Below are 24,069 nucleotides of genomic sequence, written 5' to 3' on the forward strand. Positions count from 1 at the left end.
CCAAGGGCTCTAAGACTACAGGAGAACTCATGGGACTAAATCACCAAAATGTGACAGACACTTTCACGGTGGTAGAACCAGTTCTGAGGTTTCTTCACGTTCTTGCCTACAGCAGGGCAAAGCAGCTACTCTGTTCAGATCCCTAAAAGGTGAGCGGTGCCTCTCCTGGACTGTCGGCCACCAGTACAACGATGTCAAAAACCCAAACACTCAACGTAGCCACTTCCGACAGTGGCTCACCGGCTGCTCTTGGCAGACAGCCCTGTGCTCCCCAAACTTCCCGGAGATCGCTGGCGGATTCCCTGCTGCCCGAACTTCTTGCAAGGGGCCACCTGGAAGAGCAAGTGTCTTAAAAATGAATAAGACAAGCTGCGCTCCCACTGCTTCGAAGCGACTGGTGTGCTAGTCTAAAATAAAAAGGTTTCTGTCTGCAAATCCCGTTTGCTCCCCCGGTAATCCATCCCCGCCCCCAGTCCGGCGTGTCCGACCCGTACAGCTGTTTTTAATCCCTACTTTTCTCACTTGGCGTCCCCGGCTAGCGTTGACCAGACGCGGAGCCACTTAGCGTTTCCTCCTCCCCCTGCCCGGGTCTGTCCTCCCTCCGCCGTCTCCTTTTTCTCCGCCTGCATCCCCGGGGGCAGAGTGTGGGAAGAACGAATTTCCGCCCTGTTTGCTCTCCACTCGCCGACTTGGGTCCCTTCCGGACGCAGCCTGCACACCCCTGGCTCCTCCCGGGGCTGTTCCACCGAGGTTGCGCTCCCGCTCCCGCACCCGGAGCGAGGAGGCGCGGGCTGCTGGGGCTAAGCCGCCGGGGCGCAGCAGCCAAGCCGCGCCCGGAGGAGCTCTTGGAAGGGCTCCCGCCTGCAGCTGGGGAATCCGCTCGGCAGGGAGAATCCGTGCCAGGGAATCCAGCTCTCCGGACTCAAGCTGCAAACAAAAAACTCAGGTCTTGCTCCCTCCCTCCGCTCCCCCCACCCCACCCCCACCCCGACGCACACCCGGAGAAACAGTTTTCCGCAGAAATGCAACAAGTAGCACCCGGAGCTCGCAGAGCGCCCTGCGCCGCCTGACTTGGCCCGGCAAAGCCCGCCTGCAGAGACCCGGGCCAGCCACCGGACAAAGGGCGGAGGAGGGGCTGGACAGCGCTGCGAAGTCCGAAAGAGGCCATTTAGCGACTCTGGCCAGGCCAAAGGGAATGCAGAGGAGACACAGAGCCGGCGGGCCAAGAGGACGATCCGGCCGCAGCACGCAGGGCGGGCGGCGATGGAGGCTGCCCGCGCCGTGCGCTTCCTGCTCGTGGTGTGCGGCTGCCTTGCGCTCCCGCCGTGGGCCCAGCCGGTGTGTCCGGAGCGCTGCGACTGCCAGCACCCCCAGCACCTCCTGTGCACCAACAGAGGGCTCCGCGCCGTGCCCAAGACCAGCTCGCTCCCGAGCCCACAAGACGTGCTCACCTACAGCCTCGGCGGCAACTTCATAACCAACATCACGGCCTTCGACTTCCACCGCCTCGGGCAGCTCAGACGGCTGGACCTGCAGTACAACCAGATCCGCTCGCTGCACCCCAAGACCTTCGAGAAGCTCTCGCGGTTGGAGGAGCTCTACCTGGGCAACAATCTCTTGCAGGCGTTCGCCCCGGGCACCCTGGCCCCGCTCCGCAAGCTGCGCATCCTCTACGCCAACGGCAACGAGATCGGTCGCCTCAGCCGCGGTTCCTTCGAGGGCCTGGAGAGCCTGGTCAAGCTGCGACTGGACGGGAACGCCCTGGGGGCGCTGCCGGACGCCGTCTTTGCCCCCTTGGGCAACTTGCTCTACCTACATCTGGAGTCCAACCGGATCCGCTTTCTGGGCAAGAACGCCTTCGCCCAACTGGGGAAGCTGCGCTTTCTCAACCTCTCTGCCAACGAGCTGCAGCCCTCCCTACGCCATGCGGCCACCTTCGCACCGCTGCGCTCCCTCTCCACCCTCATCCTCTCGGCCAACAGCCTGCAGCACCTCGGGCCGCGCGTCTTTCAGCACCTGTCGCGCCTCGGCCTACTCTCACTCAGGGGCAACCAGCTCACGCACCTCGCGCCTGAGGCTTTTTGGGGGTTAGAGGCCTTACGCGAGCTGCGCCTGGAGGGCAATCGGCTGAGCCAACTGCCGGTGGCACTGCTGGAACCTCTGCATAGCCTGGAGGCCCTGGACCTGAGCGGCAATGAGCTGTCCGCTCTGCACCCCACTGTCTTTGGCCGCCTGGGCCGGCTGCGCGAGCTCAGCTTGCGCGACAACGCGCTCAGCGCCCTCTCCGGGGACATCTTCGCGGCCAGCCCGGCCCTCTACCGGCTGGACCTAGACGGCAATGGCTGGACCTGTGACTGCCGGCTGCGGGGTCTGAAGCGCTGGATGGGCGACTGGCACTCACAGGGCCGCCTCCTCACCGTTTTCGTGCAGTGTCGCCACCCTCCGGCCCTGCGGGGCAAGTACCTGGATTACCTGGATGACCAGCAACTGCAGAACGGGTCTTGCACAGATCCCGCGTCCTCGGTTCCCCCGATTGCCGACAACAAGCGGCGGCCCCTACCCACAGCTCCAGGGGAGGAGGTGGCGCCCCCTGCAGGTGCCCTCGCGGAGGAGCTGCTGCCGCAGCCGCAGCCACAGCAGCGGAGTCGATTTCTGCCAGGGATGGCCTGGGATGGGGCGGCCAGGGAGCTTTTGGGTAACCGCAGCGCCCTAAGGCTGAGTCGGCGGGGCCCGGGCCTCCAGCAGCCAGGTTCCAACGCCGCTGCTGCCGCGGGCACGGCGCCACACCCGCTGGACCTCCTCGAGAAGCCTGAGCGGGCACGTCCGACTCCGTCGGATCCTGGCTCCGCGGAACCCACCCCGACGGCCACGCTCTCCTCTGCGCCAGCCGGCGACCCCTGGCAGCGCGCGGCGAAACAGCGCCTGGCGGCGCAGCAGCAGGAAAGCGCCGCCCAGTCCGACGGCGGGGTCGGCCTACCGCCTCTGGTATCCGACCCGTGTGACTTCAACAAGTTCATCCTGTGCAACCTGACGGTGGAGGCAGTGGGCGCCGACAGCGCCTCGGTACGCTGGGCTGTGCGCGAGCACCGCAGCCCCAGGCCGCTGGGCGGCGCGCGCTTCCGCCTGCTCTTCGACCGCTTTGGCCAGCAGCCCAAATTCCACCGCTTCGTCTACCTGCCCGAGCGCAGCGACTCGGCCACGCTGCGCGAGCTGCGCGGAGACACCCCCTACCTGGTGTGCGTGGAGGGCGTGCTCGGTGGTCGGGTCTGCCCGGTGGCTCCCCGCGACCACTGCGCGGGGCTGGTCACTCTGCCGGAGCCTGGGAGCCAGGGCGGCGTTGACTACCAACTGCTGACCTTGGCCCTGCTGGCCGTCAACGCGCTGCTGGTGCTCCTGGCCTTGGCGGCCTGGGCGTCGCGCTGGCTGCGGAGGAAGCTGCGGGCCAGGCGGAAGGGCGGGGCGCCCGTCCACGTTCGCCACATGTACTCTACCCGACGCCCGCTGCGCTCCATGGGCACTGGCGTGTCCGCCGACTTCTCTGGCTTCCAGTCGCACCGGCCGCGCACCACCGTGTGCGCGCTCAGCGAAGCCGACCTCATCGAGTTCCCGTGCGACCGCTTCATGGACAGCGGGGCCGGCGGCGCAGGCGGCAGCCTCCGGCGGGAGGATCATCTCCTGCAGCGATTTGCCGACTAGGTAGATCCAGGGCCTCCAGGGGGTGTGGAGACCATCTCCTTGGCCCTGGAGAGCCGCCTATCCGCGGGCCTCAGCAACCCACCTCAGGGGAAGATCTCCTTTTATCAGACCTTCTCTTTTCTCCCTTTTGTGCATTTGCCAGAAGGGCCAAAGAAGACAGATAGCAGCTAATTCCGCACCACCCCCCAAATCCCGAGGCTCGCTCGTGGAGTGAATGGTTGGTATTGGTCAAGACCAAGAATAAGGGACAAATGGATGGTGGGGTCAAGAGACTGGAAGCCTTCTTTACTACGTTGGTGCAGCTGTGAGAATGGACTTTTTTAATGCAGTAGTCTGGCCTCTGGGGTAGAAAAGGGTGCTCGTTGCCCCCTACGTGGTCATGAAAGAATTGGATGCATGTGTTTTTGTTTGTTGGAGTTTTGTTTCTATTTAAGGAAAAAAAGAACGTATTACCATTACAAAGGTAGCTTGGCATCTGACTCCCCTGGTCTGGTGGTCTCTGCCAAGAAGGGTGATGTTGTGAACAGGTGGTGAAGCTTAACACACTCGTGGAGGAACTCTTTTGTTAACTGATAGAACGTTCAGGATAACTTAATGTTTAAATAATTAGAGATGCTACTTTTTTTTTTTCAAAAATGTGAAGATTTCTGACATTTCACAAACTGACCAGTAAACTCAAGGACCGTTTTAGTTGAGCAGGGCAGTTCAACTATTTCCCTTTTAACATTAACACCACGAAAACATTTGCTGACCTTCGGGTTAACTAAGATTACAAAGTTTCTCAGGAGGAGGCTGCATGCAAGACTTCTCTGTCGGGGTTGCTCCTGTGGCTTTTTTAATTTTATTTTTTAAACTTACATGTGGAAAAGGAAATTTCAATGCCAGATTCCATAAAAGAATGTAAGGTGTACATAACTAACTGATGACCCCATAGAGAATGCCATCGTTCTAGTTCACTTTACCACATCACTGATGACCTGTCCAGGTTGGAATAAATGTGATGTGGTATTTCTCATGTTTTTATCAGTAACACGCAGTTGACTGTGCCATACTTCTCTTGAGCTGCACGGTTAAGTGATCAAGGTAATTTCCTGATAGGAGGTGAGCAAAAGGTGACTTGCAATTGATAGTGTAATGTTTGATCACGTTATTGTCTTATATGAAAGAGTGGGGGGATGTGAAAAAAATGTACATCAGTGGTTGTATGTTTCTACTAAAACCAGAAGATTGTTAGGAATACTTAAACCTCACTGTGAAATAATTATATATTTTGCAAATTAATCCCTCCACTACCCAGTGTTTTTTTCCCCGTGTTATTAAAACTTACCTTTTAGTTAATAATTGCAGTATTTTTTTTAATGTTTTTGTTTTAAACGTAGGGTTAGTCTTTATTTGTTCAGTTGTTTTCAACTCTTTGGGATACTTTCATTCCTTGATATTTATGAAGTAGATGTTTATCACTAAATGTAGTGCTTTGGTTTACATGAATAATTTTGTGTGTGGTCTAAAAAGACAGTCACTTAGAAGATGTACAAGATGGTTATATTCATCGTGGTTACAGATTCATTGGCAGCAGGGTGCTGGGGAAGCCACTGCAAAGGTGCTAAGGCTAACAGTGAATTTTCTGTTTAGGGCCTTAAGCCCCCGAGGGTCCTGAAGACTCAGGGAATCTGTCATATTCCAGAGATCCTTCAACCCTGCTTCACTGCTTTTCCGTTTCGTCTCCATTGAACCAGGCCTGCCTTGTCCCAACAGCTGAGTAGGGACACAGGGATTTAAATGAACTGATCTTTGTTTATGTTCAGATGAGTAAATGTCCAGACCACTTAAAGTACAGCTGCTTTTCTGGCAGTCTTATCTGTGGGGCCCAAACTTAATAAACCACAGGAAATAGACTGTCATTCTTAGTTTGCGACCAGGGCTTGCTTCAGATTCTGAGCCTTAGGAGAAGTGGAATTTGCTCTTATTTGCAACCTTGTGGTTATCTTGCACCTTTTGTGCTCCTAGCTTTTTCATTCAGAGAGCAATTGGATTTCTCAGCTCTTGCTTTTTTTACCCAGCAATGTAATAAAGTGAGTCCCTTTGAAAGTCTGAAACAGACCTCTGGTTCTTCCCACCAACTACCCTTTTAACTGCAAAAATCACTGAAAATGGTTAATGCCTGAATCCATGTAAAAACACTTTCACTGGAAGGTCTTTCAGTGGGAAATGAATAAATGTTATACATTGTTATGTTCAGTTATGTCAATAAACCCACTTACTAATGGAGATGTTTTCTTGTTGGAGTTTCCAAATATTTTACAGCCTTTCATAATGGTACACTGAATTTTTATACAGCAATTTTCATCAATGAAGATGAAACAAACTGGAAGTCTTTCTGTCCTCTTTCACTGTCTTTTAGTTTCCATTTCCAAGCAGAGTGTGGGCTTCCTTTTTAAGAAATGCTTGTGACTTTCTTCCCGAAGAAACAATGAGATGGCTTTAGAAGCAGGTGGTCCGCCATGATGTGAAAATGCTGTCAAAACACCAGTGACAGCAAAATAATGGGTCTCAGCAGGTTCCAGCTGTTTAAAAAACACTGAATTAAAAGTCAAGCTCTTTGACTCTCACGGTCAAAAATAAGAAGAAATTTTCTTGACCTAGAGGCCATCTTTGTCTAAAGAGCACATGAAAAATAAAATTCCTAAAGAAAAAAAAAAAAACTTTGTGAGAATTAGGCATGTTCAGTTAAAGAGCCATTGATGCAGTCTGGAATGTGTTGGGGTCCTCAACTCAGCCAGTAAGATTATTGCTTTCATAAGGCAGATCATTTTATGATGCTGCCAGGTAATAATTAGCATATGTTCATAACACCTTCACTAATTTGCCAAACACCTGGTTTTCCCCAGAAGTACAGTAACATGGGCAGCTACTGCATATTCAGAAACTCTCACAGTAGACCCTGGGTTACCGGGTATTTGTGCTTAACCACCCCCTGCTCTGCTTCTGAGACTTGGAGATAAGTGACTATGAAGCATTCTAATGCCACAAATGTATTCAAAATTCCAGACCATGACCCAGGATCAAAACATTCTTATAGGCCTCCTATCTTCACCATCTCAGAGAATTATAGCATCACTAAAATTCAGAATGATTTTAAGGAAGTGATGAAAGAATTTTAAGTCATCTGGGATTGCTTTCTTTCTGTTTACTTAATCACTGTGTGTTTGAGCTTCTACAGCAGTGAAAATGACGATCCTGGGTCCTGACTGCGTAGTGCTATTTTAAGGAATAAATAAGTAAAAAGCATTAGACAACACCAGTTATAAGGCAAATCTTCAATAAGCAGTTCTTCAATGTCCCAATAATACATTATTGGTAGCAGTATGACCCTATTGGCAGGGTAGCACACTTAGAAGTTATATGATACATTTTAGAAGTTTCATGGGCAGGTGATCTGCTTAAGCCCTTAACCAATCAGAAAATTCAGATAATAATACTACAGTGACTCTTCCCTCTCCTTGGTTTGGTTAACTGAAGCTCTTCTGTGGTTTAGTGTGGATAGCTCTTGAAATATTTTCTCATTATTTAAAAAAGAAGTGAATATACTAATATTTGAGCAACATGTCCTATGTTTATTAAACTCGACATAAATTAATTCCTCTTTTAGATCAGAACTAAGACTGTGTAAATGGTCTTGCTTATACAGTGCCCCCCTACTTCCCATTAACTTAGTGATAGCATCTCCAAGTGTCCTTTTACACTTAGTTTACTTAAAAGGATACTTTACATTCACAAGTGCTTTTTCTTAGGGATTTAAGGTCACTTTATCCTTCCCAATCATCTGGCAAATAGTATTCATTTTGCATGGGAAACAGAGGTATTTAGAGATTATACTTATATTGACTACTGAAATAATTAGGGAAAAAGTAGCTTCCTGATACCTGGTTGCTTTATCTTGGGGCAGAATACCAAAATATCCCACTGCATCTCTTTGAGGGTTTTTAAGCTACAGGCATCGTGATTCCTTACAGCACAGAAATGGGGCTTTGTAATGTGGCTGTGAGCTAGCATCAGACAAATTGTCAGGCACTAACACTGTAAGCAACAGCATCTCCTGAACCTGTAACTTCATAAAAATTTGTTTCAAATTCACCAAATTTTCATAAATGCTAGTCCTGTGCATAGTTAGTGCTGAGACAGCTGCAGTGTTTTAGGTTAAGACCAGCTATAGCCAAGTAGCAATTACTCCCTTTTCCAAGTTAAAGGTTTTGATGAACTGATGCAGTTAACTGTATACTTAACTCTTAGGATATGTACACACTTTTAATGGTGACCACGCTTTTATTCCTTTTTTTCTCAGTTGTGGTGTCCTTCTAAGGATTTTTACTCTAGGAAATGAAAATGAGTGCAAATAATAACAAATACTCATATCGGTTCAGTTCAGTTGCTCAGTCATGTCTGACTCTTTGGGGCCTAGTGGACTGCAGCATGCCAGGCTTCCCTGTCCATCACCAACTCCCAGAGCTTGCTCAAACTCATGTCCATCAAGTTGGTGATGCCATCCAACCAACTCATCCTGTCATCCCCTTCTCCTCCTGCCTTCAATCTTGCCCAGCATCAGGGCCTTTTCCAATGAGTCAGTTCTTCGCATCAAGTGGTCAAAGTATTGAAGCTTCAGCTTCAGCATCAGTCCTTCCAATGAATATAGATGGACTTTGTTGGCAAAGTAATGTCTCTGCTTTTTAATATGCTGTCTAGGTTGGTCATAGCTTTTCTTCCAAGGAGCAAGCGTCTTTTAATTTCATGGCTGTAGTCACCATCTGCAGTGATTTTTTGGAGCCCCCCAAAATAAAGTCTCTCACTGTTTCCATTGTTTCCCCATCTATTTGCCATGAAGTAGTGGAACCGGATGCCATGATCTTAGTTTTTTGAATGTTGAGCTTTAAGCCAGATTTTTCACTCTCCTTTTTTACTTTCATCAAGAGGCTCTTCAGTTCCTCTTCACTTTCTCCCATAAGGGTGGTGTCATCTGCGTATCTGAGGTTATTGATATTTCTCCTGGCAATCTTGATTCCAGCTTATGCTTCATCCAGCCTGGCATTTCTCATGATGTACTCTGCACATAAGTTAAATAAGCAGGGTGACAATCTACAGCTTAGATATACTCCTTTCCCGATTTGGAACCAGTCTGTTGTTCCATGTCCAGTCCTAACTGTTGCTTCTTGACCTGCATACAGATTTCTCAGGAGGCAGGTAAGGTGGTCTGGTATTCCCATCTCTTTAAGAATTTTCCACAGTTTGTTGGGAAACTATACAAAAAAAGATCTTAAAGACCCAGATAACCATAATGGTGTGATCACTCACCTAGAGCCAGACATCCTGGAATGTGAAGTCAAGTGGGCCTTAGGAAGCATCACTACAAACAAAGCTAGTGGAGGTGATGGAATTCCAGATGAGCTATTTCAAATCCTAAAAGATGATGCTGTGAAAGTGCTGCCCTCAATATGCCAGCAAATTTGGAAAACTCAGTAGTGGCCACAGGACTGGAAAAGGTCAGTTTTCATTCCAGTCCCAAAGAAAGGCAATGCCAAAGAATGTTCAAACTACTGCACAATTGTACTCATCTCACACGCTAGCAAAGCAATGCTCAAAATTCTCCAAGCCAGGCTTCAACAATATGTGAACCGTGAACTTCCAGATATTCAAGCTAGATTTAGAAAAAGAGGAACCAGAGATCAAGTTGCCAACATCCACTGGATCATAGAAAAAGCAAGAGAGTTCCAGAAAAACATCTACTTCTGCTTTATTGACTATGCCAAAGTCTTTTACTGTGTGCGTCACAACAAACACCCATATAGCACCACTCAATAACAGTTCACATTTTGCAGTGTTTGTTTTCAGCCTTAATAAATGTCTTTATTGACAAAGCCCCTGATTTTCTTTCCCAGCTACCATTGTGAGATTGATGTGTGTCCTTCTGATAGTCAGCTCTCCTTTTTCACAGAAGTTATGTTGTGTAAGGTCACAGCAAACATTAAATTAGCATACACTGAACTGTTGCTCCCAGGGGAAATTCAGGGTTAGGTTCTTGTGAGTCTCTGGCCACAACATTTTCATCAGCTCATCAATATATAACCTTATTTTATGTGTGCTTCTATTTAAAGATATCATATTTAGTACATATCATTGACTCATTTACCTTGAACTCATGGCTCACCCCACTATAACCCATGCCTGAAGGAAGTGTATCTAACACATATATTTTCTCCCCAAGACTCATCACAGCCTTTCAGGCCTTCCTTAGGGGCACTAGCCAGCACTTCTGCACTATGCTTGGGAGCCCTTTCAAACCACAAAATCACCAACAAAAAGCACAAAAATGCAAAAAAAGAAAAAAAAAAGTAGCACTAAATAGACTGTGAAAAGGACTTGTTTAGAGTATGAGATACGAAACAAGAAAGCAAAACAGTTTTGTTCAGCACTAGCTGGGAACACACAGGGCCACTCAGATTTCCCACTACTCTGTGCGTGTTGGCCAGTGGCTGTGAAAGTGCCGCAGAGCAGTGATTCTGGGGTTACAGATAAATTCAGGGGAGTATTACAAACACCTAGCCTGTGAATAATGAAGATCAACCGTACGTTTTATCTCCCCAATCCATCTCCTGTACCCACTACCCCTTTCCTCAATGCCATAAATTAACTCTTCTATCCTTTGAGCAATCTTTTTTTAAAGTAAAATTGGTACATAACATTAGTTTCACCCCCTTTCGCCCAGATACCCATCAGTCTGTTCTCTGTATCTCAGAGTTCTGTCTGATTTATTTCACTTAGCATGATATTCTCAAATTCCATCCATGTTGTAAAAAACGGCAAGATTCCTTTCTTTTTATGGCCAAGCAATATTCCACAGTACATGTGTATCGTATCTTCTCTATCCATTCATCTGTTGATAGTCACTAGGTGGTTTCCATATTTTGGCTGTTGTAAATAACGCTGCAGTGAACATAGGGGTGCACTTTTCTTTTTAAGTTAGTGTTTTTTGTTTTCATTGAATAAATAAATATCCAGAAGTGGGTAGCTGGATAATATAGTTTTATAGTAGTTTTATTTTTAGCATTTTCTCTTTTGCATGGTAACCACAAAGTTGTGGTTGTATTGTTGATGATGGTGGCTTTGGGTGTGTATGTTGAGGATGGAAATGGAAGGGTTGCTTTCTTTTCTTTTTAGACAATTTTAGTTTGATATTTTCTAGCTATTGTCTCTGAAGTGTTTTGCTCTTTTGCTACATGTGCACAGTCTCTATTTCTTCTTTGGTGCTGTTTATCATACATTAAAAATGTACCTACTTATGTATCTTTTCTTACCTTTGCACATTTACTACTTCCCCAATTTTCAGGCAGTGTGCCACAAAAAGAAGAAAAGGCTAAGTGCATCCCAGGGCTAAGTATATCCCAGGCCTGAGTACATCCTGGGGTTAAGTGCATCCTTGGTCCCATTTGCTCTATCTCCTTTTCCAGTTCATTCAATTTTATTAATTTATTTTCTTATCTTCATCATTCTCAACTTTCTCCTTGCTTTTGACCTCTTCTTTTTCTAGTTTCTTAATGTAAAATCTTTAGATTATGGTGGCCTTTTTTTTCTACTAATATAGTCATTTGATACTGTAAAGGTCATCAAGTTCCCTACAGATTTTATGTTGCATTTCAATTTTTACTCAACTTAAAATATTTTCTGATTTTCAGATGGTTTCTCCTGTGACCCCTGAATTACTTAGAAGTTCAGTTCAGTCACTCAGTCGTGTCCGACTCTTTGTGACCCCATGAACTTCAGCACGCCAGGCCTCCCTGTCCATCACCAACTCCTGGAGTCTACCCAAACCCATGTCCATTGAGTCGGTGATGCTATCCAACCATCTCATCCTCTGTTGTCCCCTTCTCCTCCTGCCCTCAATCTTTCCCAGCATCAGGGTCTTTTCAAATGAGTCAGCTCTTAGCATCAGGGGGAAGTGTGTTGTTTCATTTCCAAATATTTGGAGATTTTCCAGACATCATTCTGTTGTTGATTTCTAGCTTGATTCCTTTGTGGTCAGAGATTTCAGTTCTTTAAAACTTGTTAAATTTTGTTTTATGACCCAGAATACTTTCTGTATTGATAAGTGTTCCATGTGCACATGAAAAGAATTTATATATTCTGCTATTTTCATGTAAAGTATCTTGTAAATGTTAAGTAAACATAGCTGTTTGATAGTATTGTTCAGCTCTTCTGTTTTGTTACTGATTCTTTTGTGTACCTGCTCAATTAAGATAATGAGAAAGAAATGTGGATTTGTCTATGTCTCTTTTCAATTATCTCAAATTTTTTGTGTGTATTTTGAAGTTTCCTGTTTTGGATTGTTATATTCTTTTATATAATAGTCCCTTTGTATTATATAATGTCTCCATCCCTGCTAAAAATATAACCAGTTCAGTTTTTTTTGAGGGAAATTTTATATATGTATACACACACACACACACATATATATATGTACATATATATGTATGTATATATACACACATATAGATATAAAATAATATATATACTTACATATGTAACATATTGTAATATGCATATGTTCTCTGTAAAAAAATAATTTCTGGTGCCCTGTAATTTGGGTGGTAAGTCCCAGTTTCTATATGATATTGTACTCCTGCCTAAAGAACTTCCTTTAACTTTTCTTGTAGTGAAGTTCTGTTGGCAATGAATTATCTCATCTTTTTCAGAAAATGTTTTTATTTTACAATAATTTTTTTTATGGGAGTTAGAGATTTCTTTATTGACTTTTGCTTTTCTTTCAGTACATTAGAATTGTTTCCCCATTGTTATCTAGCTTGCTTAGCTTTTGGCAAGGGGTCTGCTCTAATTACACTGGATTCTCTATATAATGCCTCTCTTTGTTCTGGCTGCATTCAAGATTTTCTTTTTAGGTTGTCTTTCAGCAGTTTGCTTGTGATATGTCCATGTGTTTAAAACATTGTTCTAACTACTTACGTCTCTTTGAGCTTCTTGCATCTGTGGTTGTCTTTCAGTAGTTTTAGGAAATTGAGTCATTTGAAATAGTTCTTTAAATATTTCTTCTGTCCTGCTTTTTTTTTTCTCTCTCTCTTTTATCTGGAAATTTAATTACACATATGTTAGACTGCTTGATTTTGTCCTCTTGGATATTCTGTACATTTTTTTTTCTTTTACACATTTAAAATCTTTGTAATTCTGTAGATCATCTCTATTGGCCTAACTTTATTAACCATTTTCCAACTGGTTGCAGTCTGCTAATTAGCCCTTTAAGAAATTATTCATCTCTGATACCTTTTTTTCTAGCTGGCCTTTTTTTTTTTTTTGGTTTGTTTTAAAAAATGTTTCTATTTGTTGAAATTCCATATCTGTTCATGCATACTGTGTAATTTTCCAGTAGATCTTTTAATATATTAATTCTTAGTTATAGTAAAGTTTCTGTCTAATAGTTTCAGCATCTAGACATCTCTGAATCTAGTTTTATTGATTGTTTTTTATTTAAACAACAGGCTATTTTTCATGCTTTTTTATTCTAAGCATCATAAATCTTGTAAGTTTTATTTGAATGCTAGACTTTATGTCAGAAGAATACTCAAGACCTAGACAAATATTCCTTATGCCCAGAAGAAGAGACAACTCTTCTGTCAGGCTATACCTGTGAGGAGTTGAATCAACTAAGGCAGTATTTGAGCCGAGTTCAGACTTTCTTGTTGCTATTAGTGTACCACAGACTTCAAATTTTTATTTAGTCATATGCAGATTTATTTGTCAAATAGCCTGTTTAACCTTTATTTTTAAAGTTGTTTATTTTCAGAAGCATTTATTATGTGTAGTTAATAAGAATTTTTTTTGATTTGACAGACTGTGTTTTTTAAGAACAGCATTGAAGCATGTATATTATCTAGGGTGAAACAGATCACCAGTCCAGGTTGGATGCATGAGACAAGTGCTCAGGGCTGGTGCACTGGGAAGACCCAGAGGGATCGGGTGGAGAGGGATTTGGGAGGGGGGATCGGGATGGGGAATATATGTAAATCCATGGCTGATTCATGTCAATGTATGACAAAAACCACTACAATATTGTAAAGTAATTAGCCTCCAACTAATAAAAATAAATGAAAAAAAAAAAGATTTTACATACACGGACAGATGTTCTTAGGTTTGTGTAATGATTTATGTTAATATACATGCAAATTAGCACCCAGGAATATGTTTTATTTTTAGTTTAACCCCCAACATTATATAAAATATGGAGACTCCTTTCCAAATGAAATTAACATGAGTGTTCTTTTGTAATGAACAACTCTACGAATTGGATTATATTTAGGTAATATTTGAAACAATTCATGTGAAGGAGAGTGAAGAATTGTGTACTTTTTAAAGCCCTATGTTTGGGGCTTTTAGTGTAAACTTGAGAACACAATCAATCATGGTATCATGAATTCTCAGTTAGACATTTTACTGTATACTGCAATTGCTGAGGAAGAAGCCCTGTCTTGTAAAAGGCAATGACTTTCCATCATTCTCACTGAACTCTAAACAAATACTCAGCGTAAAGCCAAACTGGTGGAGGAGGAACACAAAGAATTAGATGCAGTAGGATTTTTGTTTAGTGGAATAACCCACAGATGCCCCACTCCTGGCAAGGATTGTGCAAACCTGATACTGTAATAATCACCAGATCTCAACATTTTAGATAGACAAAAAATAGCTCATTGTCACAGAGAAAATTAAAATACTTAGTTTTAAGACTGACTATATCCAAGGTATTATTATTAACTGACAACGTGGAACATCTTATAGAGGGAGATGCTGTATTTGAGATGCCTATATACCTATACCTATCTTGTTTTTATACCTATTATTTCACGTATGGAAAAGTTTAAAGTAAGTGTTGCGTAAAGTGAATGCATAACCCATAAGTATTGACTATTCGGGGCAGAAGGCATTTAGCTTTATTTCCAGCACTATTTTAAGATTCATTCAGTCTTCACAGTGACTCTCTGAGAAAGGTACCATTATTATCCTCACATTAGAGATGAGGGGATTGAGACACAAAGAAGTCATGTACTCAGACCAAGATCCCTGAGTGGGGAGGTGTTTGAGTCGTGACTGGAATTCAAGCTGGCTCCAGAACTAGCTGTCAATCCTTACGCTCTGGGGTGTTACATGCACACGCAATAACTGATAAAACACCAGCAAATTGTTCTTAAGATTACTTCAAACATGTCTTTTTTCCCCAAAACAGTACTTTAAAAATCATCTCTAAGTAATTTGGCCTTTATGTGTTGCCTGTTTCTCTTATTTATTTTTTTCTTTAATTAGTTGGAGGCTAATTACTTCACAACATTTCAGTGGGTTTTGTCATACATTGATATGAATCAGCCATAGATTTACACGTATTCCCCATCCCGATCCCCCCTCCCACCTCCCTCTCCACCCGATTCCTCTGGGTCTTCCCAGTGCACCAGGCCCGAGCACTTGTCTCATGCATCCCACCTGGGCTGGTGATCTGTTTCACCATAGATAGTATACATGCTGTTCTTTTGAAACATCCCACCCTCACATTCTCCCACAGAGTTCAAAAGTCTGTTCTGTATTTCTGTGTCTCTTTTTCTGTTTTGCATATAGGGTTATCGTTACCATCTTTCTAAATTCCATATATATGTGTTAGTATGCTGTAATGTTCTTTATCTTTCTGGCTTACTTCACTCTGTATAATGGGCTCCAGTTTCATCCATCTCATTAGGACTGATTCAAATGAATTCTTTTTAATGGCTGAGTAATATTCCATGGTGTATATGTACCACAGCTTCCTTATCCATTCATCTGCTGATGGGCATCTAGGTTGCTTCCATGTCCTGGCTATTATAAACAGTGCTGCGATGAACATTGGGGTGCACGTGTCTCTTTCAGATCTGGTTTCCTCAGTGTGTATGCCCAGAAGTGGGATTGCTGGGTCATATGGTAGTCCTATTTCCAGTTTTTTAAGAAATCTCCACACTGTTTTCCATAGCGGCTGTACTAGTTTGCACTCCCACCAACAGTGTAAGAGGGTTCCCTTTTCTCCACACCCTCTCCAGCATGTATTGCTTGTAGACTTTTGGATAGCAGCCATCCTGACTGGCATGTAATGATACCTCATTGTGGTTTTGATTTGCATTTATCTGATAATGAGTGATGTTGAGCATCTTTTCATGTGTTTGTTAGCCATCTGTATGTCTTCTTTGGAGAAATGTCTGTTTAGTTCTTTGGCCCATTTTTTGATTGGGTCATTTATTTTTCTGGAATTGAGCTGCAGGAGTTGCTTGTATATTTTTGAGATTAATCCTTTGTCTGTTTCTTCATTTGCTATTATTTTCTCCCAATCTGAGGGCTGTCTTTTCACCTTACTTATAGTTTCCTTTGTAGTGCAAAAGCTTTCAAGTTTCATTGGTCCCATTTGTTTAGTTTTGCTTTTATTTCCAATATTCTGGGAGGTGGGTCATAGAGGATCTTGCTGTGATTTATGTCGGAGAGTGTTTTGCCTATGTTCTCCTCTAGGAGTCTTATAGTTTCTGGTCTTACATTTAGATCTTTAATCCATTTGAGTTTATTTTTGTGTATGGTGTTAGAAAGTGTTATAGTTTCATTCTTTTACAAGTGGTTGACCAGTTTTCCCAGCACCACTTGTTAAAGAGGTTGTCTTTTTTCCATTGTATATCCTTGCCTCCTTTGTCAAAGATAAGGTGTCCATAGGTTCGTGGATTTATCTCTGGGCTTTCTATTCTGTTCCATTGATCTATATTTCTGTCTTTGTGCCAGTACCACACTGTCTTGATGACTGTGGCTTTGTAGTAGAGTCTGAAGTCAGGCAGGTTGATTCCTCCAGTTCCATTCTTCTTTCTCAAGATTACTTTGGCTATTCGAGGTTTTTTGTATTTCCATACAAATTGTGAAATTCTTTGGTCTAGTTCTGTGAAAAATACCATTGGTAGCTTGATAGGGATTGCATTGAATCTATAGATTGCTTTGGGTAGAATAGCCGTTTTGACAATATTGATTCTTTTCAAAATTCTTTTCTTTGAATATTTTCAAAATGAAAATGGAGAGATCACAATAGACAACACTGAAATACAAAGGATCATAAGAGACTACTACCAGCAGCTCTATGCCAATAAAATGGACAACTTGGATGAAATGGACAAATTCTTAGAAAAGTATAACTTTCCAAAACTGAACCAGGAAGAAATAGAAGATCTTAACAGACCCATCACAAGCAAGGAAATCGAAACTGTAACCAAAAATCTTCCAGCAAACAAAAGCCCAGGACCAGATGGCTTCACAGCTGAATTCTACCAAAAATTTAGAGAAGAGCTAACACCTATCTTACTCAAACTCTTCCAGAAAATTGCAGGTGAAGGTAAGCTTCCAAATTCATTCTATGAGGCCACCATCACCCTAATTCCAAAACCAGACAAAGATGCCACAAAAAAAGAAAACTACAGGCCAATATCACTGATGAACATAGATGCAAAAATCCTTAACAAAATTCTAGCAAACAGAATCCAACAACATATTAAAAAAATCATACACCATGACCAAGTGGGCTTTATCCCAGGAATGCAAGGATTCTTTAATATCTGCAAATCAATCAATGTAATACACCACATTAACAAATTGAAAGATAAAAACCATATGATTATCTCAATAGATGCAGAGAAAGCCTTTGACAAAATTCAACACCCATTTATGATTAAAACTCTCCAAAAAGCAGGAATAGAAGGAACATACCTCAACATAATAAAAGCTATATATGACAAACCCACAGCAAGCATCACCCTCAATGGTGAAAAATTGAAAGCATTTCCCCTGAAATCAGGAACAAGACAAGGGTGCCCACTCTCACCACTACTATTCAACATAGTGTTGGAAGTTTTGGCCACAGCAATCAGAGCAGAAAAAGAAGTAAAAGGAATCCAGATAGGAAAAGAAGAAGTGAAACTCTCACTGTTTGCAGATGACATGATCCTCTACATAGAAAACCCTAAAGACTCTTCCAGAAAATTACTAGAGCTAATCAATGAATATAGTAAAGTTGCAGGATATAAAATTAACACACAGAAATCCCTTGCATTCCTATATACTAACAATGAAAAAACAGAAAGAGAAATTAAGGAAACAATACCATTCATCATTGCAACAAAAAGAATAAAATACTTAGGAGTATATCTGCCTAAAGAAACAAAAGACCTATACATAGAAAACTATAAAACACTGATGAAAGAAATCAAAGAGGACACAAACAGATGGAGAAACATACCGTGTTCATGGATTGGAAGAATCAATATTGTCAAAATGGCTATTCTACCCAAAGCAATCTATAGATTCAATGCAATCCCTATCAAGCTACCAACGGTATTTTTCACAGAACTAGACCAAAGAATTTCACAATTTGTATGGAAATACAAAAAACCTCGAATAGCCAAAGTAATCTTGAGAAAGAAGAATGGAACTGGAGGAATCAACCTGCCTGACTTCAGACTCTACTACAAAGCCACAGTCATCAAGACAGTGTGGTACTGGCACAAAGACAGAAATATAGATCAATGGAACAGAATAGAAAGCCCAGAGATAAATCCACGAACCTATGGACACCTTATCTTTGACAAAGGAGGCAAGGATATACAATGGAAAAAAGACAACCTCTTTAACAAGTGGTGCTGGGAAAACTGGTCAACCACTTGTAAAAGAATGAAACTATAACACTTTCTAACACCATACACAAAAATAAACTCAAATGGATTAAAGATCTAAATGTAAGACCAGAAACTATAAGACTCCTAGAGGAGAACATAGGCAAAACACTCTCCGACATAAATCACAGCAAGATCCTCTATGACCCACCTCCCAGAATATTGGAAATAAAAGCAAAACTAAACAAATGGGACCAATGAAACTTGAAAGCTTTTGCACTACAAAGGAAACTATAAGTAAGGTGAAAAGACAGCCCTCAGATTGGGAGAAAATAATAGCAAATGAAGAAACAGACAAAGGATTAATCTCAAAAATATACAAGCAACTCCTGCAGCTCAATTCCAGAAAAATAAATGACCCAATCAAAAAATGGGCCAAAGAACTAAACAGACATTTCTCCAAAGAAGACATACAGATGGCTAACAAACACATGAAAAGATGCTCAACATCACTCATTATCAGATAAATGCAAATCAAAACCACAATGAGGTATCATTACATGCCAGTCAGGATGGCTGCTATCCAAAAGTCTACAAGCAATACATGCTGGAGAGGGTGTGGAGAAAAGGGAACCCTCTTACACTGTTGGTGGGAGTGCAAACTAGTACAGCCGCTATGGAAAACAGTGTGGAGATTTCTTAAAAAACTGGAAATAGGACTACCATATGACCCAGCAATCCCACTTCTGGGCATACACACTGAGGAAACCAGATCTGAAAGAGACACGTGCACCCCAATGTTCATCGCAGCACTGTTTATAATAGCCAGGACATGGAAGCAACCTAGATGCCCATCAGCAGATGAATGGATAAGGAAGCTGTGGTACATATACACCATGGAATATTACTCAGCCATTAAAAAGAATTCATTTGAATCAGTCCTAATGAGATGGATGAAACTGGAGCCCATTATACAGAGTGAAGTAAGCCAGAAAGATAAAGAACATTACAGCATACTAACACATATATATGGAATTTAGAAAGATGGTAACGATAACCCTATATGCAAAACAGAAAAAGAGACACAGAAATACAGAACAGACTTTTGAACTCTGTGGGAGAATGTGAGGGTGGGATGTTTCAAAAGAACAGCATGTATACTATCTATGGTGAAACAGATCACCAGCCCAGGTGGGATGCATGAGACAAGTGCTCGGGCCTGGTGCACTGGGAAGACCCAGAGGAATCGGGTGGAGAGGGAGGTGGGAGGGGGGATCGGGATGGGGAATACGTGTAAATCTATGGCTGATTCATATCAATGTATGACAAAACCCACTGGAAAAAAAAAATGAATGTAAATGGGTTGAATGCCCCAACCAAAAGACAAAGATTCCTGAATGGATACAAAAACAAGACCCCTATATATGCTGCCTGTTTCTCTTATTATGTGTCATAAATCAAGGGCAATACCCAGAGTTACATTATTCTTCTGTAAATATTTGATGATTGACATGCAGTCCATTTCACAGCCACAATTGCTTCCCTCAGTCTTGACATGGATGGGTCACTATCTTGAGCTGTGAGGTTAGTTATTTCCACTAATGTGTGAGCTCCCTTAGGACAAAAATCCCATCTTGCATTTCTGTTTCTCCAGAGCCTGACTAGCTCAGAGTTCCTGGCTACCTGCTTATTGATGAGTGTACAAGGCAGCTGATCAACCTTACCTTCTGAGACACACATGCCAGACTGTTCACATAAGTCATATGCACTCCTGTGCTGAGGCAAGTCATTAAATAGCTGTAATTCCACCAAATGTACATTTATGTAAGAACAGTTGAAAGCCGATTTGGGTGCTGTAAGATGGTATGTTTAACTGGGGGTACAATATGATTCTACTTTTTCTACCTTTAATATAGGAACATAGTTCTCAAAAAATGAACATCTGGGAAATTTAACACACGTTTGTTCCCTTTGTGTGCTATGTAGAGATTTCATGTTGCTGGGAATAAATCTGGAATTGTGTCTTATTTATGTTGGTATTCCCATCATAGCGTATTCCTGCATAGTGCATTTCATGTAGTAAGTTCTCAATATATGCCAGTGGATTTTTTTTTTTTAATTTTAAGCATTAATCCTATTAGGAAGGGAATAGGATAGGAGGAATTTGAAGCCTAAGTTTGGGCTTTCTAGGATGTGGAACAGGATATTGTTGTCAACACACTGATGTTGTTTTCCACCTGGTCCCTGTTTTTCAGTAACTTCTTCCACCACAAAATGATGACTGAGACTTTAAAAAAATCCAAGGCAAAACAATCATGTATGAATTTCTTTGTGCACCAGAAAGGCACAATAAGACAAGTGTTTTTGTGAGATAAGGAATGTTTCGGCGACATGGTGAAGCATGAATTGAAGTGTAAGCCACCAGTTCCACCAGGTAAATGATTATCTGCAGTTGCCAGAGTGAGCAGCTTCCATGGCTGATGAAGCTGCTGACCTTGGCATATTTATCATCATTACCCCAGGGGACAGAAACCAATATCTCTATTCTCATGAATATACATCCATAAAAGGAGACATGGCTAGTTGAAAAGAATTTGTGTATATAGGTGTTGTGCATGTGTGTGTGTGTTGATAAAAGCGTGGTGGGGTGGGGAGTGAAAAATGGTTGCTTACATTTTCTTTCCTCTTAACTTTTTCCTATTTTTACTGAAAAGAGAAGATGACATCAGTCTCTCATCTGCAAGCTTGAATTTATAATAGATACTCCAGTCTGCAAGACTTCTAGGGGCATAGTTTTTCCTTATAAGGGAGCTGAATAAGGCTGCAAAACATGGATAATCTGTGTTATCATCTCTCAGGCTATGATTGCCATCCAATTAGGGAGGCCAGGGGTGAGGGATGTGACCTTGGATGATGCCGATACTGTCTCCCCCAACCCCCTACCCCAGCATGGTACTAACTGCCTCCTGGCCTGGAGTTTGGAGGCAGGCTTCGGGACATGAGTTCGCAGACAGCTCCAAGCCTGCCAGGAAGCTGCTGGGGAGAAGGGGGTGTGGGTGGTAGGGCTCTAGGTGCTCAGGCCACACCAGTCCTGGAACATGGTGAAGGATATAAAAGAGGCTTTATTTCCTGAAGGAAGCAATCGCCCTATGTTTTAGTTTGCTAGGGCTGCTATAACAAAGTACCATGGACTGGCTGGCCTAAACAACAGAGGTGTATTGCTACATAGTTCTGGAGGCCGGAAGTCCAAGTTCAAGGTATCAGCCGGGCTGGTTCCTTCTCAAGGCTATGGGAAAGAACAAGCGCCACATCCCTCTCCCAGCTGCTGGTGGTTTTCTGACAATCTTGGGCTTTCCTTGGCTTGTAAATGCATCAACTTGATCTCTGCCTTCATCTTCATGTGATGCTCTCCCTGTGTGTGTCTAAATTTCTTCCTTTTATAAGGACACCAGTCATAATGAAGGAAAAGCCCACCTGACTTGGATATGACCTCATCCTAATTGCAGTTATGACCGCAATGACCCAGTTTCCAAATAATGTCACATTGTGAGGTACTGGGGGTTAGGACCTCAACATCTGAATTTTGGAGTTCTCTACCACCCCTAACAGAATTCATGCTGTTGATGGTTGATTGAGTTGGGAGTATTTTCTTGATTATTAAAGGCAATAGGGAAGGGACATGGAAACAGGGGAAGAAATGGTGGAGCAGTTGATTTTTCTTTTTTTTTCTGACAAAGAATCAGTACCTGGGAGATTGAAGCCTGCAGGGAGAAGTGATAGGATTCCTTCACTGCGCCTCAGGATAGTCATATTTTTGAAGACACAGACAGTATCTGAGTTGAAGTATGATCTGTGAGTCAGAGCACCTAAGTCCCCATAACTTTTCCAAACTCACCAGTGATATGTGAGTTTCAGCCACCCAGGCAAAATTAACTGAGTTTTTGTGTGATGCCTTCAGAAGTTTTGGGGTGCTCTCCTGAGGAGCGTTTCTCTTTTCCTGGGCTCTGGAATATGGTGGGAACCATCTGAGGAGCAGGTCCTTTGGAGAAGTCCTGACCTTTCAGCCACTTGTCTTCTTAGTAGTATAGTGTTTTCATAGTAGTATAGTGTTTATGGCACCACTGACTCGATGGACATAAGTTTAAGCAAGCTCTGGGAGTTGGCGATAGACAGTGAAGCCTGGTGTGCTGCACTCCATGGGGTCTCAATAAGTCAGACATGACTGAGTGACTGAACTGAACTGAACTGATATTGTTATCAAAATAAATGATCATAAATGATCTATTTCCTTAACAAATGCCAAGGTGTGATGGTTTGTAGCTAAGACCAGGCACTGGATACTTTGTGAGATATTTTGTATGCATTATGTTAGTCATTAGAGAAACCCATAATAGTATTATTCCCATTTTCCAGATGAAGCAATTAAGGCTTGTCCAGGAGCTCAAAGGCATCAAGTGACAGTCAATTTCTATCTGTATTCTTTTCACTCTTCCTCCATGCTGTCCTAAGTTTTTGAAGGTAAATCTCCGAAAGATGTGGATTTTTAAAAAAACAAATCTTAAATACCACACTGAGATAAGACTTCACTTTTTTTTTTTTTCTTCCTTTGAGCCTCCAGTATAAAATGAGGAGACTGGATTTATTCAGATGATCACGATGGGTACACGTAGCCCTAAAATGCATCTAATATTATGATTTAGTTTTCCTATTTGGATATAAAAAGGAGAGGATGTAGGCTGTTGATCTGCTTTTTTTTTTTAAGATGGAATTTCAGCATCTCCTTGTGGAATTTCCTGGTTCTCAACCAAATATGTAGACCCCGCCTCTCAGAAGCTTGTCTATTTTGGACAGCAGTAGGATAATAATCTGGTTATTTAGGGGGTCTGGTCTTTGAAGCCTTATGGTTGTCTTTTCTTCTCTTCTTCCTCTGTGCTCCTACTGCTCCCACAGATGTTCAGAACTGACCACATTCAGCCTCCCTGGCCCAGCGGTAGCTGGTCTCCTTGGCCAGGGAAACATACGCGCCCTTCTGTACTGAGATCAGCTCCCACTGTGGGCACATCTCCTGTGAGCCAACCAACATGCTTTGACTGATTGAGTTCAGGAAGACTTGCTTGTTTGTGGATATGGTAATGACGCCAGTAAAATTCAATTACTGGATCCCAGAGGACTGTAGTGAGCGATAATAAATTAGGAAACATGAGCTTTGGAGTATCTGAGCTGAAATTATAATGGGGCTATTGAAAAACAAACAAACAAAAATCCTAAGCATTCATTTAATAATAGACGCTGCTGCTCTCCCCACCAAAAATTAGTTCATCAACTAACCCTTTGTTCTTGTCATACAAGAATATGCCCGAGACACAGCCAAGAACATTTTGTCTTAATTACTTGGTATTCTTGTCACCCCAGAGCACACCTGGCTTTGGGGTAACTGGTACACAGGGAGGGAGCAGCCGCCTGGAGGGGCCCCCCAAGGCCACGGCACTAATCCCTGCTGGGCTCACAGATGCTCGCCGCCCATGGCCTTGGGTTTCATGTTGCCAGCCTGGGATGAGGTTTGAATGGAGGTTGTAACCTCAGAAGGTCTGGCTAGCACTTAACCACTGACATCCATCAAGAATGTCAAGGCTTGCATTGTCTCATTAATTTGAACCAGTTTTCCTGC

The 24,069-nt window shown here is 43.0% G+C and overlaps 1 protein-coding gene across 1 annotated transcript; it reads left to right on the forward strand.

The window, feature by feature from the left end:
• Window positions 1–658: 658 nt before the first annotated feature.
• Window positions 659–5,964, forward strand: TRIL (TLR4 interactor with leucine rich repeats). The gene has a single exon (XM_043872672.1). The coding sequence runs from the start codon at window positions 1,264–1,266 to the stop codon at window positions 3,694–3,696; it is 2,433 nt and encodes an 810-aa protein (XP_043728607.1). The 5' UTR covers window positions 659–1,263; the 3' UTR covers window positions 3,697–5,964.
• Window positions 5,965–24,069: the final 18,105 nt, after the last annotated feature.

This window comes from Cervus elaphus, chromosome 18 (genome assembly GCF_910594005.1).
Source record: "Cervus elaphus chromosome 18, mCerEla1.1, whole genome shotgun sequence".
Classification (NCBI taxonomy): Eukaryota; Metazoa; Chordata; class Mammalia; order Artiodactyla; family Cervidae; genus Cervus; species Cervus elaphus.